Below are 14,254 nucleotides of genomic sequence, written 5' to 3'. Positions count from 1 at the left end.
GATTTGTAATCAATAAACAGGTTTGGACTCATTAAATAATTACGGCTTAGAAATAGCAACACGCATGGGCCCATCTGGGTCTCCCAGTCACCCACTGAGCCGGTTACGAAAATCTCCTTCAGGGCCCGGCCACACAGTCCGCGTGTTCCAGGGGCTCCAGCCTGGCCCGGAGCGCGAGCCCTTCGCTCCTTCATTCAGTCCCTTAGAGGAGGGATGGTGAACCGGGACAGTGCTCACTGCCGGCCCCAAGCGGGTGACCCTAATCGACCTGGCTGCCCTCAGCGAGGTCACATGCCTGACAGCAGTGAGACAGGTCCCGCCGGAGGCAGAGACCAGGGGCCCAGGCACAGAGTGACACCGCTCTCCAGGGCTGGAGGGGCCTGGCCTTATGAACGGTGACGGCCTATGGCCCTGGACATCGGGGGCTTAGCAAAGTGCCTCCTCAGAACTGCTACTCTGGCCCCGACAGGCGCCCCGGGGGAAGGCGCCGCTCCCTGCCCTGATGTTACAGTCCCCCTGTAATTCAGAAAAATGGCCACAAGCCTCACACCCGGTTATCTGGATGCTGTGACCTGAGGCTCCCACATCCGTGGCACTGCCGCGGCCTGCGTGGTCACGTGTGTAGCACGAACATGATCTCCAAGTACGGGGCCAGCCGGGCACCTGCACTCTCTGAACAAAACCTCATTAAAAAAAAAAAACTATAAGTGAATTTATACAGCTCCTTTCTTTCCACTGAGAAAGAACTACCAGCCACGGGGGCCCTGTCACAAAACACAGGGTGTTTAGCCGTGGTGTTTGCTCAGAGGACGTCCAGCAGAAATGTCACATTGGAGTGTCTGTCACGAGATGCTCCGTTTGAAGGGAGACGCGAGGAACTGTCATGACGAAAGCCAGATTAAATGTAAAATTCATACCTGGGAGTGCGCATTACGGTAACATGGTGGCCCTTGGCTTAGCATCACCCCCTCCCCGCCCATGCCCCCCCCCAGCAGAAAATGAGCTCCGGGGGCAGAGCAGGCCTGCTCCTCGGCACTGGGCAAAGTCAAGGTGCTGCCTTGCCAGTTTGCCTGGGGCCGTCCCAGTTTTAGAGCTGGGAGTCCCAATGCCTCTGGGTCGAACAGGAGCCACACTGGAGGAAGAGGTTGGGGGGAGGGGGGCCTTATCCAGGGACGACCCCTCCCCCTCCCCCACTCTCAGAACACTCTCAAGGCAACGTGGTCACCAGGCAGCCTCCTCCCCGCTCACATTCCTAACCTTCTGGCCAGTTCACAATGTTATTTTTCTTGTCCAAAGTTTTTATTTCTGTTGCTTTATTTTATATCCTCACCAGCAGACTTTTTTTTAATTGTTTTTGGAGGGCGAGGAAGGGAGAGAGAGAGACATCCGTGCACAAGTGAAGCACCCATCGGATGTGTCTGTACACGCCCGGACCAGGGATGTGCTGTGACTGTGGATCGAACCCGAAACCTTTCAGCTACGGGACGACACTCCAGCTGAGCCACACCAGCCACGGCTTGCTTCTGCTGTGATAAACGTCCTTTCTCACGCCCCTCCCTCTGGCCGTCTAACGGACGCCACGTCAGCCTCTCCCTCCGTTCATAAGCACATCCGCACACTGTCCTCGCTTCATCTGGAACGAGCCCCGCACCCCCCCATCGATGCCGAGGGCTGCCCCGTTAGGGAGACCCACACACTCTCGTCAGCACCCAGGCTGCCAGGCACCCTGGGCTCCTACCTCCCAGGACGCCCTCTGGCTCATGCTCTTAATGCCGAAGGGACTTCGGAGGTGGTCTGAACTCCTCCTCCCCGGATGCGGACATTCCAGAGAGGCCGTCTGCCCCGCTGAGTCCGCAGGGGGCTTCCCTGAGGCTCCGGCCCTGATGCTGCCCTCTGGGGTCTGCGCAGTCTTTGGTAGCTCCCTCCCTGCCCAGCCCTTCCTTCTGAGGTTAGGAGAGACATCTGGCTCCTCGCCCAGGCACTGTCCTCGGAGTGCGACACACGGGCCCCCTCCCTGCCCTCAGGGTGTTGCCCCGGGGCTCTTCCCCCACCCACTCCAGGTTCCCCAGGATCAATGCACACTTGACCCCATCTGTCCCACACTTGGCTAAGTGCAGAATCACAGCAACAATACCTTCCGCTTTAATAGTTTACTCAAATTGAAGTTTACTTTCCTCACTTTACGACGGAAAAAATGAAGCCCCGTCAACCAAGGTGGCCAGGCCAGTGCCCGGGAAGCCAGGACTTCAGCCTCCAGATGCAGTTTGTTATGGGAACACAGCCCCCCGTCCAGCCCTACAAACAGGACACCCCGTCAACCGTACTGGACACGGGCCGAAGGGCGTTGGGGAAGAGCCGCTCTACTTGGGCTCTGCAGGGAGGGGGCTGCGGAACCTCACGCGGGAGGGCAGGGTGGCAGCTGTTTTAACACGTGGAGATAAAACACCAAAGCATCGCTAGGGTGTTTTCTTCAAAACAAACAATGGGACGGGGATACTTTACGATCTCCCTCTTTCTGGAGACCTAGGAGGGAACCCAGGAAGGAGCACCTCTCAGTGTTTGGGAATGTTTCACGTCCCATCCGGGCCCAAGAGAAACTGCAGCACAAGAGAAAAGGGAAACGCCTTGTGCTGTTCGTATTCCCTTTGCTTTGGAGCTCCGTTCTATGAAACCTAGTTTCCTCTTGCTGCAAACTGTGCTGGTTAAATTCTCTCTCCAGGATCCTAACACCCAAGCCCGAGGCTGAGGCAGTGGTCTTCAAATGCTTTTGATTGTCTAAATAAATAAAATAAAACACATGCCCTGACTAGCGTGGCTCAATGGGTTGGGAGCCATCCTGCAAAGTGAAAGGTTGGCAGTTTGATTCCCAGTCAGGGCACATGCCTGGGTTACAGGCCAGGTCCCTGGTTGGGGATGTGCAAGAGACAGCCAATCAATGTTTCTCTCTCTCTTCCTCCCTCCTGTCTCCTCTCTCTAAAAATAAATAAATAAGATATTTTTTAAATAAAATAAAATATGCACCCTTAGCACATGTAATTTTTTAAAAGTTCATTTACTTTTTCCTGTACAATGGCTCTAATAGTGCTTAGTTGTCTTTTTAAAGATTTTATTTATTTATTTTTCAGAGAGAAGGGAGGGAGAAAGAGAGGGAGAGAAACATCAGTGTGTGGTTGCTTCTTGTGCTCCCCCTATCGGGGACTGGGCCTGCAGCGCAGGCATGTGCCCTGCCTGGGAATCGAACCAGTGACCTTTCGGTTTGCAGGTCAGCACTCAATCCGGTGAGCCACACCAGCCAGGACAGCACACGAAATGTTTATGCACATACAATTTGTTTTATGGAAAAAGATATACGTAAAATTTCTTTTTTCGTATCCATCTAGATGGTAAAGAAACATGAACGAGAGCCTCAGAGGTGTCCTGCCTGCACCCTCATGCCGCCTCTCCTCCGGCTGCTGGAGACACGCTCACACTCCGAAGGCCACACACAACTCTCTTACCCAGTTACAAGTCTCCCAAGTCAACTGAGAACCTGACTTGAAAGTCTCAACTTAAGTCACAGGTGAAACTGAACGCCTACGAAAACAAACGGGCCCCTCAGCGGGGAATTAATTTATTTATAAACCAAATCGACAGCCGAGACGCCTTGTTGTAAGGGGAGCTTCTGCGCTGGCGGTGCGGCAGCACAGCCGCACCCCAAGATCTGCTGTCCCCCTTTTTGGTGGTAAGGTCATCTCAGGTGGGGGGGTCACGGGTGTGCCCTCCACTGTGAGTGCTGCATTTATTTTTATATGCACATACACGCATGTATTTAAGACACAAACGATTGTTATTCACTATAAACAGGCATGCGATATCACAGCTATATTTTTCTGTTAAAAAACTTGTAAAAGGTCCAGTGTCATCAGCTGAATCAGCCACATGAGATGAGATAGTTGGATGTGATTAAGACGCTTCCAGCCCCCAGGTCCACTGGCCACAGACTTTCTTGACGAATTGAGCTAATAATCACACGGATGTAACCAGACCTTGACCCCAATATTTTCCCCTCTAAATGGACAATAAGGTGTTGGCGCAAAGGGCTAATTCTGTAACAGGATTTGTGTGGGAAAATAAAAGCCGGATTCTAAATGAAATCATTTCCAAAGGACCTGGGCGGGCACGGGACATGTGACCGAGAGGTGTTGGGTCTGACGCTGTGGCACAAGCGCCCCAGTGCGCAGGCTCGGCCCGGCCTCCGTGAGAGGACTCGCCCACCAGGGCTCTACCCCCGCAAGTGGAGGTTCAGGGGGCTGGTCGCCCAGCAGCAACAGCGGTTGTGGCTGAGGCCCGGGTGCTTCCCCACGTACTCCCAGGTGTCCTTCCTGTGTCGCCCCAGAGCCCCTTCTCCAGGGCTGGGGACAGACCAATTCTAGTCTTCCTGGGCAGGCTGCTTCGGTGGCGAGGCAGCGGTTCTGGGCTTGGATCGCGCCCTTGAAGAGACAAAATAAATTCCGACTGAAAATACAAGGGCCACAGCCTGAAAGACCCCCCACAAGGAGCCTGTGTCTTTACTGCTCAGCCCAGCCCGGGGGCCAGCCTCCCCGGTGCCTGGATGCCCGTCGCTGCCTGCTGGGAGGTTCCTACAGTGTCGCTTTCCTCCCCGATCAGAGGCACCAGCCCTTCTCCACTCTGCGTTCCCTGACATTAGAAAGAAAAGCAACGCCTTCTATCCGTGAGCTCTCTCGTCCCTGGATTCCCAGTAAAATGATGTTGGACCTTGGTGAGCGGCAACTGGCCGGGGGAGGAGGGACCCTGGACACAGAGTGGACACGTGTTGTGTGTATGAGCTGGGCTTTTCTTTGCCCATCGCTGACCTGAGGAAGAAGAGACTTGGAAAACAGAGCGTGCTGGTTTTCTGGGGCTGCGGGGACAAAGGACCACACACTAAGGGCTGGGCATCTCCTGGTCCCAGAGGCGGTGATCAAGGTGGGGCAGGGCCGGCTCCCTGGGAGGCAGAGAGGGAGGGTCTCTCCTGGCCTCTGCGTGTCTGACCCTGCGCACGTCCCCTGTGGTGTCTGCCTGTGTTCACATTTCCCCTTTTCATGAAGATGCAGTTATGTTGGATCAGGGCTCACCCCTGTGACCTCATCTTCATTGGATGACCCTCAAACCTTGTTTCTAAACACAGCCACGCTCACAGGCACTGGGGTTAGTCCTTCGGCGTCTTCTGGGGTCGGGGACACAATGCAGCCCATAACCCGGAGATCTGAAACAGTTGGCACCCCCGGCCCTCCGGGGCCCCCTGACTCCCACCACCCAGCCTGGCACAGGCTTAAACAAAACAAAACAAAACAAAACAAAACAAAACAAAACAAAACAAAACAAAACAGCCCTGGCTGGTAAAGCTCTGTGGATTGAGTGCGAATTGTGAACCAAGGGGTCACAGGTTCGGTTCCTGGTCAGAGCCTATGCCTGCGTTGCAGGCCAGGTCCCCAGTAGGGGGCGCATGAGAGGCAACCACACAGTGATGTTTCTCTTCCTCTCTTTCTCCCTCCCTTCCCCTCTTTCTAAAAATAAATAAAACCCTTAAAATGTTTTTAAAAAACAAAAACAAAAAGAAAGGGAGGGATAGGAAAAGGGGGGCTTTGAGTGACCTCAGCACACTTTCATCACTTTGGTATTTCCACTTTCTACTCCCTCCCAGAAGCCGTTCTCCATTCAGTTCTTTTCAGTACGTGTAGGTTTTGTTTCGTCTGTTTTGAATTTATAAACTACATGCTCATCATATGAAATATTCACAAGACATTCAGAAAATAAAAAGGCAATTAAAAAGTACCATCTCCTATTTTAATTCCTAAAAATAGCGCCCTGATAAATGTGCGGCAGTCTGTATTTATAGACTGGCGTTCCACTGCACAGTTTTGAATCATGCTAGTTTTACTTAATAGTGTACGTAGGGTATTATGTGGCTCAAAGAAATAATGACCCAGCTGAATAGCTTTCTGTAAAAGATTACTTGTGAATAGATTACGAAAAAAACAAATAAAAAATTTGCCAAGGCACATTTTGAACGATGCTTTGCAGGCAAGACAGAAATGAATCGTAGGGTAAACTGATGCTCACCGAGCCTGGAATCCTGGGACAAATGCATGGGGTCGGCCAGCAGGAGCCTGGTGGTCTCCTTCCCTCGTGACACGGCAGGGCTCTGGGGACTCTGGGCGGGCCCAGCTCCTTCCGATGATGTCTGAGGAAACCAGGTCAGCCCTTGGCGATCCCAGAATATGCATTTTCCTCGGACTAGCCACCTTTTCCTCTTCTGGCCAACACCTCTCAGTCTTCCTCGCTCCGTAGTCTGCCTGTGCTGTTGCTTCGTGGGGGGAAATGGCCGGCCCCTTCACGGGGTGGATGGCCCCGTCTCTGGGCTCCCTGGTGCTCCCTTGGACCGCGCCCCTCTGAAGGCGGCACTGCATCCCCTTCATCTCTGAGCTCCAGGTGCTGGCCCCAGTCTGGCCCCACAATGAACGAGAAGGCACCTTGGTTCGGGAAGGCTGGCTGAGGCCTGGCCCGGTGGCTCGGTGGGTTGGAGCACTGTCCCATTCCCCAGAAGGCTGTGAGTTTGATTCCCAGTCAGGGCACATGCCTGGGCTGTGGGTTTGGTCCCCAATCAGGGCGTGTACGGGAGGCAACTGATGGATGTTTCTGTCTCTCTCAAAGAACAATAAAGATTTTAAAAAGAAGAAGAAGAAGGCTGGCTGAGTGGTGACGGTGTCCTGCAGGGGGCTGCTTAGCAGCCTCAGCCATTGGGTATTAAAATAAAAACCCTGCCTCATACTCTGTTTGTTTGCTTCAAAATATAGTAGAAAAATAGATTTGGGGATCTCAGCTCTCCTATTCACTGTGCGACCTTAGGCAAGTCACACGACCTCTCTGAGCCCCCATTAGCTGATCGAGAAATGGGAGCTGCCTGCCCGGAGCGGTTGTGTGCGGACACCAGGCAGCGGATGTGACAGGAGCGGCGTGACACCCAGCACTCCACCAGAAGGACAGACTGTGGCGGTTGCAATTAGGGATGAACAGCTGCCCGTTACAACTGGGCTGCTCTTTCCCATCCTCCGTGGCCCCGTGGCACGTCGCCTACGGCAGTGGCCAGCTGCACGTTCGGCCTCAGCTGGGGAGCCTGGCTCCTCACCCACAAAGCCACGCTGGCAGGTGCGGCAGGGGAAGCGCTGCACGCAGACTTCCTGCTCCCGGACTCAGCCCGGCTTCCTGTGTGACCTTGGGCAAGCCGCTGAGCCTCTCTGTGCCTAAATGCCGAAAACCAGGCCTGGGATGGTAAAAGTCTATAGGACAGAAGGCAAAGTTCAGAGCCCGATCCCTCTTAGCCTGCACTTAATCCCTTGTTCTTCCCCAGTCTGTCATGCCAGTACCATTTAGCCCAGACGCTCGAGTCCGTGGCTCCGTGAGGAGCTCACAGTAGCAGCTGACCTGAGTTTCCAGACGGCCCTGGCTGCGTTCCTTTTCGGAACGCTGAGCCGCTAACCCGGTAGGGCTTTCTGTTTCTTTGTGTGCCGTGCTGTCCACGATGCCTCGCTAAGAGAGGAGAAAGCGGAACAAGGTCCACTCTGCCCAGGCATGGGACAGATGGGACGGCCGGGCCATTAACTGGGCCTGGCAGGGCACTCCGCAGGCACACTCGGTCAAGAGCTCCGGTAAGAGAGTCTCTGTGATCTCTAGAAAACCGGACCTGAGCCCCCGGGGGCAGGCCAGCAGCTGCCCTCCTCCCCACTGATCCCCCAGCACCAAACGCACGGGCCGGCACCCAGCGGGTCTTGCCACTCACTGACTAAACCGCCAAAACGCAAACAGACAAAACCCCACCCAGAGCCAGGCCTGTTGCTTGGCTCAGAGTGGCCTACTCGGCTCACGGGTCCAGCGTGGGTTCTGTCGTCACAGCCGGGGGATCCGGAGGGGGCTGCTCCTCAGGACTACATAGAATAAGAGAAGGAAGACACTGTCTGCCGGCGCCCAAAAGCCCCCAGCCCCACAAGGTGGGAGGAGTGCGGCATCTCGGGGTCCAGACAGCAGAGTGCAGACCTCCAGGGAGGCCGGCTGCGTGTGGCAGCTGGAGCCACAGGGTGTGGAGACCAGCCCGCCCCAGGAGAGGTCGGGGTCCCAGCAGGGGACAGAAGTGAGAAGAGGAAACATGGTCCCAAAAGAGGAACTGTCTGTCCAGGGGCCAGACTTTGCCTTCCGGTGAGACTCTAACCCACAGGCCAAACCAGCCCAGGGGTGTCCTAAGGAACTTGTCCCGGGTCTTTCAGATCCCTCTGCACATCACCCTGCTGGTCAAAGCCACCATCTATCTGACCACGTGGCTACAGTGGTCAGACAGTGCCAGCTGGGGGTCTCTGCTTCGTCAATCTACAGCCGCTCATCCGTCTCCCCACTGGCAGGGGCGCCACCTGGGGCTGACGAGGGTGCATCTGGGGACTGCCCCAGACCATGACGGCCCAGGTCTGGGCCGTGTCTCCCAACAGAGGCAGCGGGGGATCCTGTCCAGGCCCACATTTCAGCAAGACCCAAGACAGCAGTGTGAAGGGTCAGGACCAGTGGCTTTGGGGACAATGTAATGAACACCCTGCCTGACATCTGGGAGATGATACCTACTGTGACAGGGAGTCAGCTCTGCTTGGGCCTGAACAGAATGAAGAATCAGCCTGGGCAGAAATGACCGGCGGGTTCACCACGAGAGACACAGAGACACAGCAAGAGACACAGAGCGAGCGGCTGCCCAGTTACAGGGATGCGCGGTCTCTCCTGAGGTCATGCTGGAGGACGCTACAGCGCCCCCTTCTGATGGGTCGCTTTCTTACCAAGGACCCCCCAGACCTGCCTGGTGTTTTCTTTTAACGAGGGACACCCACTCCTGGCCTCACCTCCCGACAGCACACGGCAATGCACCCAGCCCCTGCTTCTCCTCACCCTGCTCAGAAACGGAAACCTTGGGGGGGCTGCTCCCACGTCCCAGACCCCCGTGGAGGACCAGCTGTGCTGCCTGTGCGCCCGGGGGCTGGGTGGACACAGGGTGCAGCGCTTGGGCAGGGACGGAGCCGGGGGAGCCGCGTGCCACTGAGACAGCTCCCGCCAAGTGGATCAAAAGCAACGTCCCTGTGGAAGGCAGCACAGAAGTCGGGGACACCCAGGGACAGGTGCTCAGAGCCTCCTGGTAGTATCTGGGGTTCCCTTCTCCTGCCCCAGGGGAGGGGCCCAGCATCTCCACCCCCCCAGGTGCTCCGGTGCCGTCCCTCTATTCAGCAGGGCTGACCTTAGCCTGGGGACTGGTGGGCAGGGGCCGAGGCCTGTGCTCAAACAGCCGATCTCCACACCCCTGTGCCTCCCCCTCCCAGGCTCCTGGTCCCTGTCCCTCGCCTGCACCTGTCACACGAGCTCTGGCAGGCTGACAAGAAAAACCGCTCTGGGCCTGAGCACCTGCAGCCCAGAACAGGTACTTTTCTTTCTCCTTTAATTCTTATTCTGCTTTAGGACGGGCTGGGATGTGAGAAGGATCTTCAATTCCAAGTCAGAGACAAAAGCAGGAAAGGAATACACAGAAAAGGCCAAATCAGCCCGTTGGGAGATGGCCTTGTATTAAAGTCTAGCCAGTCCGACTGTGCCAGGGACAAGCCTCGTCCCTCGAGAAACAGCGTGGGCTGCGCATCAGGCAGCCGGTGGAAACCCAGCTGGACCTCGCAGGCCTGGTTAGCATGGGCTGGAGTCAGGCAGCCTGGCCTGGGGCGGGGGTGAGGGCGGGGGGAAGAGCGGGTTGGCCCTGCTGCTCTGTCCTCTGTCAGCTGTCTTCTCTGGGACAGCGAGGTCATCTATGGGCAGCCCTCTCCACCCCGTCCCCTTCTAATGACTCTGCCATTAACGAGTTCTGCCCATCTTTCTCTTGTTTTGCTGTTTTCTTTGGCCCCTTCTCCCTAGAGATTGGAAGGCTGGTGCTGCAGCACAGGAAGGTCACCGAGTTTGGCCCTCACTCGGCCCTCGGAGCCATCCTCCCCCTCACCTGTCGCTCCGTCCCCACCTCCTGCGTCACCTGCTACGCCAGCAGTCGTAGCCTTTCCTGCCTACAAACCGAGGCCAGGCAAAACAAAGCAACCCTTCAAAAACTAGCCGTCTACATCACACGGACTTTCAAACTGTTATTCCTGATGTGGACTCCTGACTCTAAACTAAAAAACCCTGTTCTGTGTGCCCTGCTGGCAACCAGGCGGCCTTCGCTGCATTGGGTCTCTATCTGTGTTCTCCATCAGTGCGGCCTGTGGAAGGTGAGCTTCTGCAGCCCAGGCCTGGCGGCCGCTTTGGGCTCACCTGATACCCACCAGGCTCTAGACAAACGTTTCAAAGGAAAGGGTGATGCCGTAGCTCCTTGCAGAGAAAGGGTGCTGCAGGGGAGCCCAGTCTCCAGGAAACAATTTATTCTGCCTTTGTTTCTTTAAAAAAAATCAGCTGCAAATGATGAATGCTGCTGATTTTCTAGGCGTTAGAGTGATTCATACACCACAAGATACAATTAAAGCCCAGGAAGAGTTTTTATCTTAACCTAGAGCGGGGAGGAGGAGAATGGAAGCATATGGAAGGGCCCGGCCGCCCTGACCTCACAAATGGTATCTGAGGGCGGTCAACACCTGGCTAAGCTTCCCGGTCTGCCTTTCATCATCTTCGTGGGACACTCAGGCTGTAGAGAAACCCATCAACTACGGAGAACAGGGAAGGGGTTCGAGGAGAGCAGTCCCGCTACCTAATACCCATTGGGGTACCAGCGAGGGTGGATGCAGTTAAGGGGTGGGTGAGTGCCCCTAATGTGATGGGCTCAGCACAGTGAGGTACCCATAAGCCACGGCAGGACGTATCACCCTCCCTCCCCTTCTGCCATGTGGCCTCTTCTCAGAGGCCAGGACAGGCCACCTTCCGGGAGAGGAGCTGTCCATTCCCTCTTTGGGGGCCAAGAAAACCACGCTGCTGTTCCGCCTACAGCCCATGGAAGCTTTGCTCCAGGGCCGCAGGTGCAGAGGGCTGGGGGCCGTACCTGGCAGGGGTAACTGCATGAGTGTGCCTCCGGCCGTTTGGTAACCTGCAGGCCCCTCATTGTGGTCTGTGTGGGGAAACACAGTCGTCTCGGGTGGTTAGTGCTTCAGCTTCCTTTGGCATGACCAGCAGTTTAGTTAGTTTTGGTGGGTACGAATCCACCTTGTTTTCTGAATTTGTTACCCATCTGAATTTCCCACCAGAAGCAAGTAGGCTAGGGCGCCCCCAGGGGCAGACTGACCTGGTCCTGCCAGAACCTCAGCATGTCTCCCCTCTCCACCCAAAGCAAAACACAGCACCTGTCCTGAGTCCAGTCTCTGACGTCTTGACTCCAATTGAGATTCCCCATCTTTAACTACCAGTTTGGCGCCTGAACAGGGGCCGTTTGGGGGTACGGACTGACAGATCTGGGGGCCTTGGTCGTGTGTGCCCATGACAGAAGTGCAGGTTTCAGCCCAAGGACGATCGGCACTGATTTGTTCGACTTGTGTTTTGTTAGGACAGACCCCTACAGCGGAGGCACAGAAAGATGGCCGAAACCATGAGGTGACAGACAGCTCCCCGCTTCCCTCGACGATGCAACTCTGCCGTCTGGAGCCGCACGCCAGGCACACACCGTCTGGCTCGCTGCCTTGGCCCTGCTTTGCCGAGCTGTCCCTTTGCGATGCCACACAGATGCCCACATCCCAGGGGCCAAGGCTGGAGGGCGGCATGGGACAGGACCCCAGCGTCACGCACGTCACATCAAAAGGGTGACTGCCCCCTGCGGTGGCAGGCATGTGGACTAAACACACTGCTTTGCAATGAAAATTTGACTTCATGGTCTTATTAACATTTTTAAGACATATTGATATAACATAGTATTCTAATGCAGGACAAAGTAGGTCTAGTACTCAAACCATATCAGAAACAGTGCCAGAAATATCTGCAAGTTCTGATTTGGTGAAAGAAACCAAGAATAAGATGTTTCTATCATTTTTTTCTCTCATGAGTGAGTATTTTAAGGTTTAAAAAGTAACGAATCGGATCAGGAGTAATCCATTTGGACAACCGTATATACAGCTTGTATTATTTGGAGTCAAATTCAAATTCGATTGCTTCGCTTAAGGGTTTTCAGAAGTAATGATAGCAGTAATTTTGGACTGTTGGTATAATCTAAGGTTGCTGAGATGTTTAAATTGCTCAGTTCCAAAGGGCTCATTATTTTAAAATGCACACATACCCACATATGTAATTACTAATAAACGCACTACATTTTCTACAGTTCAGAACAGGTCAAGACTGAAGGTCAACCAGCAATGCGACTCATTGCTAGCCATCCCATTATCCTGATTCATCTGTTTTCATTTTCATTTGTGAAATTCAGGCCAGCTGAATTAGTCACGCTTCAATAGTCCGGTATCATCACACACACACACACACACACACACACACACACACACACACACGTATATAATCCTTGGGAAATCTGAATGCGGTTGGTGAACTGTGCCGGTGCCGGCCTCCTTGCTGGAAGAACATGCTGTGGTGACTCGAGAGGCGGCCATCGCGGGGAACTGGCTGAAGGGCATATGGGACCTCTCTGTGTTATTTTGTACAACGGCATGTGAATCTACAGTTATCTAAAAATGAAAAGTTAAAAGAAGCAAGAATGAGAACAACGTATTACGGTGCCATCAGTCTTTCAAGCGTGTGTGTGCATTACACGCCTGTATGTACCAGAGACTCAACAGCATCCATGCACACACGAGACCCGTGTGCATTCCCACATCTGTGTATTTCTGCAGGGACAACTAGGAGATCATTAACACTGATTCCTTCTGAGGAGGAGAACTAAAAACACACCAAATGCGCTCTCATTGTTCATAGGCTGCCCTCCGTGCTGGATGAATTTTGTGCTGTGGGCATCACTCATTCAAAAACCAGTTTTTTAAGAGGGGGGATGAAATAGATGCTTCAAACCAAAACCAACCAAACAGAAACAACGACCATAACAGATACAGCTAAGAGCTCCGTGCAAGCCCCATGACCCCGTCTGAACGCCTGAGTATCGACCCACAGCCCCACAGGGAGGGCGCAGAGAGAGAGGACAGGTGAGTTGCTTACGGCTGGAGATGCAGTAAGACAGCCGGCAGTTGAGCTTCCGGAAGAGCTGCTTGTTGATTGGCCAGAGGATGAGCGAGAAGAGCTGGACGGTGTTGACGATGAGCCCTGAGGCGATGAACACGTAACAGAAGATGAGGTGACACAGGAACTGAGACTTCAGCAGCCCGATGAGGTCCATGGCGGGCGGCTGTTCTTATCCCAGGTTGCAAAGACCCGCAGTAGAACCTCCCCTGGCGGAGACACGGTTCGGGACTCCGCAACACGTCTAAAAGACAGAGCAACGTTACACGTTAGTCACGTGTACTTTCATGGGGGAGAAAACCCTCACCCTGAGGTTGGACCCGCTGTGCGTTGGTTGGTGATTCCCTAGTTCACAGACATGGTGCTCACTTGGTGCCGGCTACAGGCTCAGCCCTTGAAAACGAGAGTCCCCTTCACTGTCCTGACACCCTGGGAGGTGGGCACTGTCCGCACAGAGGGCGGAACTGAGACCCTGAGAGGTCAAGCAACTTGGACCGGGTCCCACAGCTCCTGCCACGGGGAGGTGGCCCCGCTGGCTGGGGACTCCGCACATCACTTTGCCAGCTCCTCGCTCTAGTGAGGGTGCTCCCTGTAGCATCTGCATTTCTGGGTCATCTGTCCAACTGCCACCTCTGCCTGGATGCCACCTCCACCAACAAACACTCCTCCCCTCCCGCCGCTCATCGCATTCCCCCAGACCTCTGTGCAAACGTCCCTTCGGGAAGGACCTGCCTGAACTCAAGCCTGCCCCGAGTGAGGTTGTGAGGTGACCCTGGGTGGGGTCTGCCTCCCAAGGCCGCTGGGCTAGTGGGCCACTTCATGTGCTCCATCGGGTACCTCACCCCTTGCCCTCGACTGTCAACTCTCCTGGGCACATGGTTACCTGGAGCATCATGGGGTCTCCCCAGCATGTACACACACATACAAACACACACACAAGTTCCAAACCCCAGAAGAAACTCAGAGCACCCACACAGCAGCCAGACTCACATTCTGCACCCAGTCTCCAACCCAGGCCTGGAGCAACCAAATGACTTTACGAGTGTGGCAAATAAAGCCT

The 14,254-nt window shown here is 54.7% G+C and overlaps 1 protein-coding gene across 2 annotated transcripts in view; it reads right to left on the bottom strand.

Annotated features, from left to right (window-relative positions):
* AGPAT4 (1-acylglycerol-3-phosphate O-acyltransferase 4) overlaps positions 1 to 14,254 on the bottom strand; it is a 90,605-nt gene that overhangs the window by 46,764 nt on the left and 29,587 nt on the right. For both annotated transcript variants that reach the window (XM_037126054.2, XM_037126053.2), the window contains exon 2: positions 13,174 to 13,438. In XM_037126054.2, the coding sequence (XP_036981949.2) occupies positions 13,174 to 13,351 (178 nt within the window). In that variant the 5' untranslated portion in view covers positions 13,352 to 13,438. The remainder of the gene's footprint in view (positions 1 to 13,173; positions 13,439 to 14,254) is intronic.

The sequence above is a fragment of the Artibeus jamaicensis genome, unplaced genomic scaffold, assembly GCF_021234435.1.
Source record: "Artibeus jamaicensis isolate MK-2021 breed Jamaican fruit bat unplaced genomic scaffold, CSHL_Jam_final contig_497, whole genome shotgun sequence".
Classification (NCBI taxonomy): Eukaryota; Metazoa; Chordata; class Mammalia; order Chiroptera; family Phyllostomidae; genus Artibeus; species Artibeus jamaicensis.
This window is presented reverse-complemented; position numbering and strand designations above follow the sequence as displayed.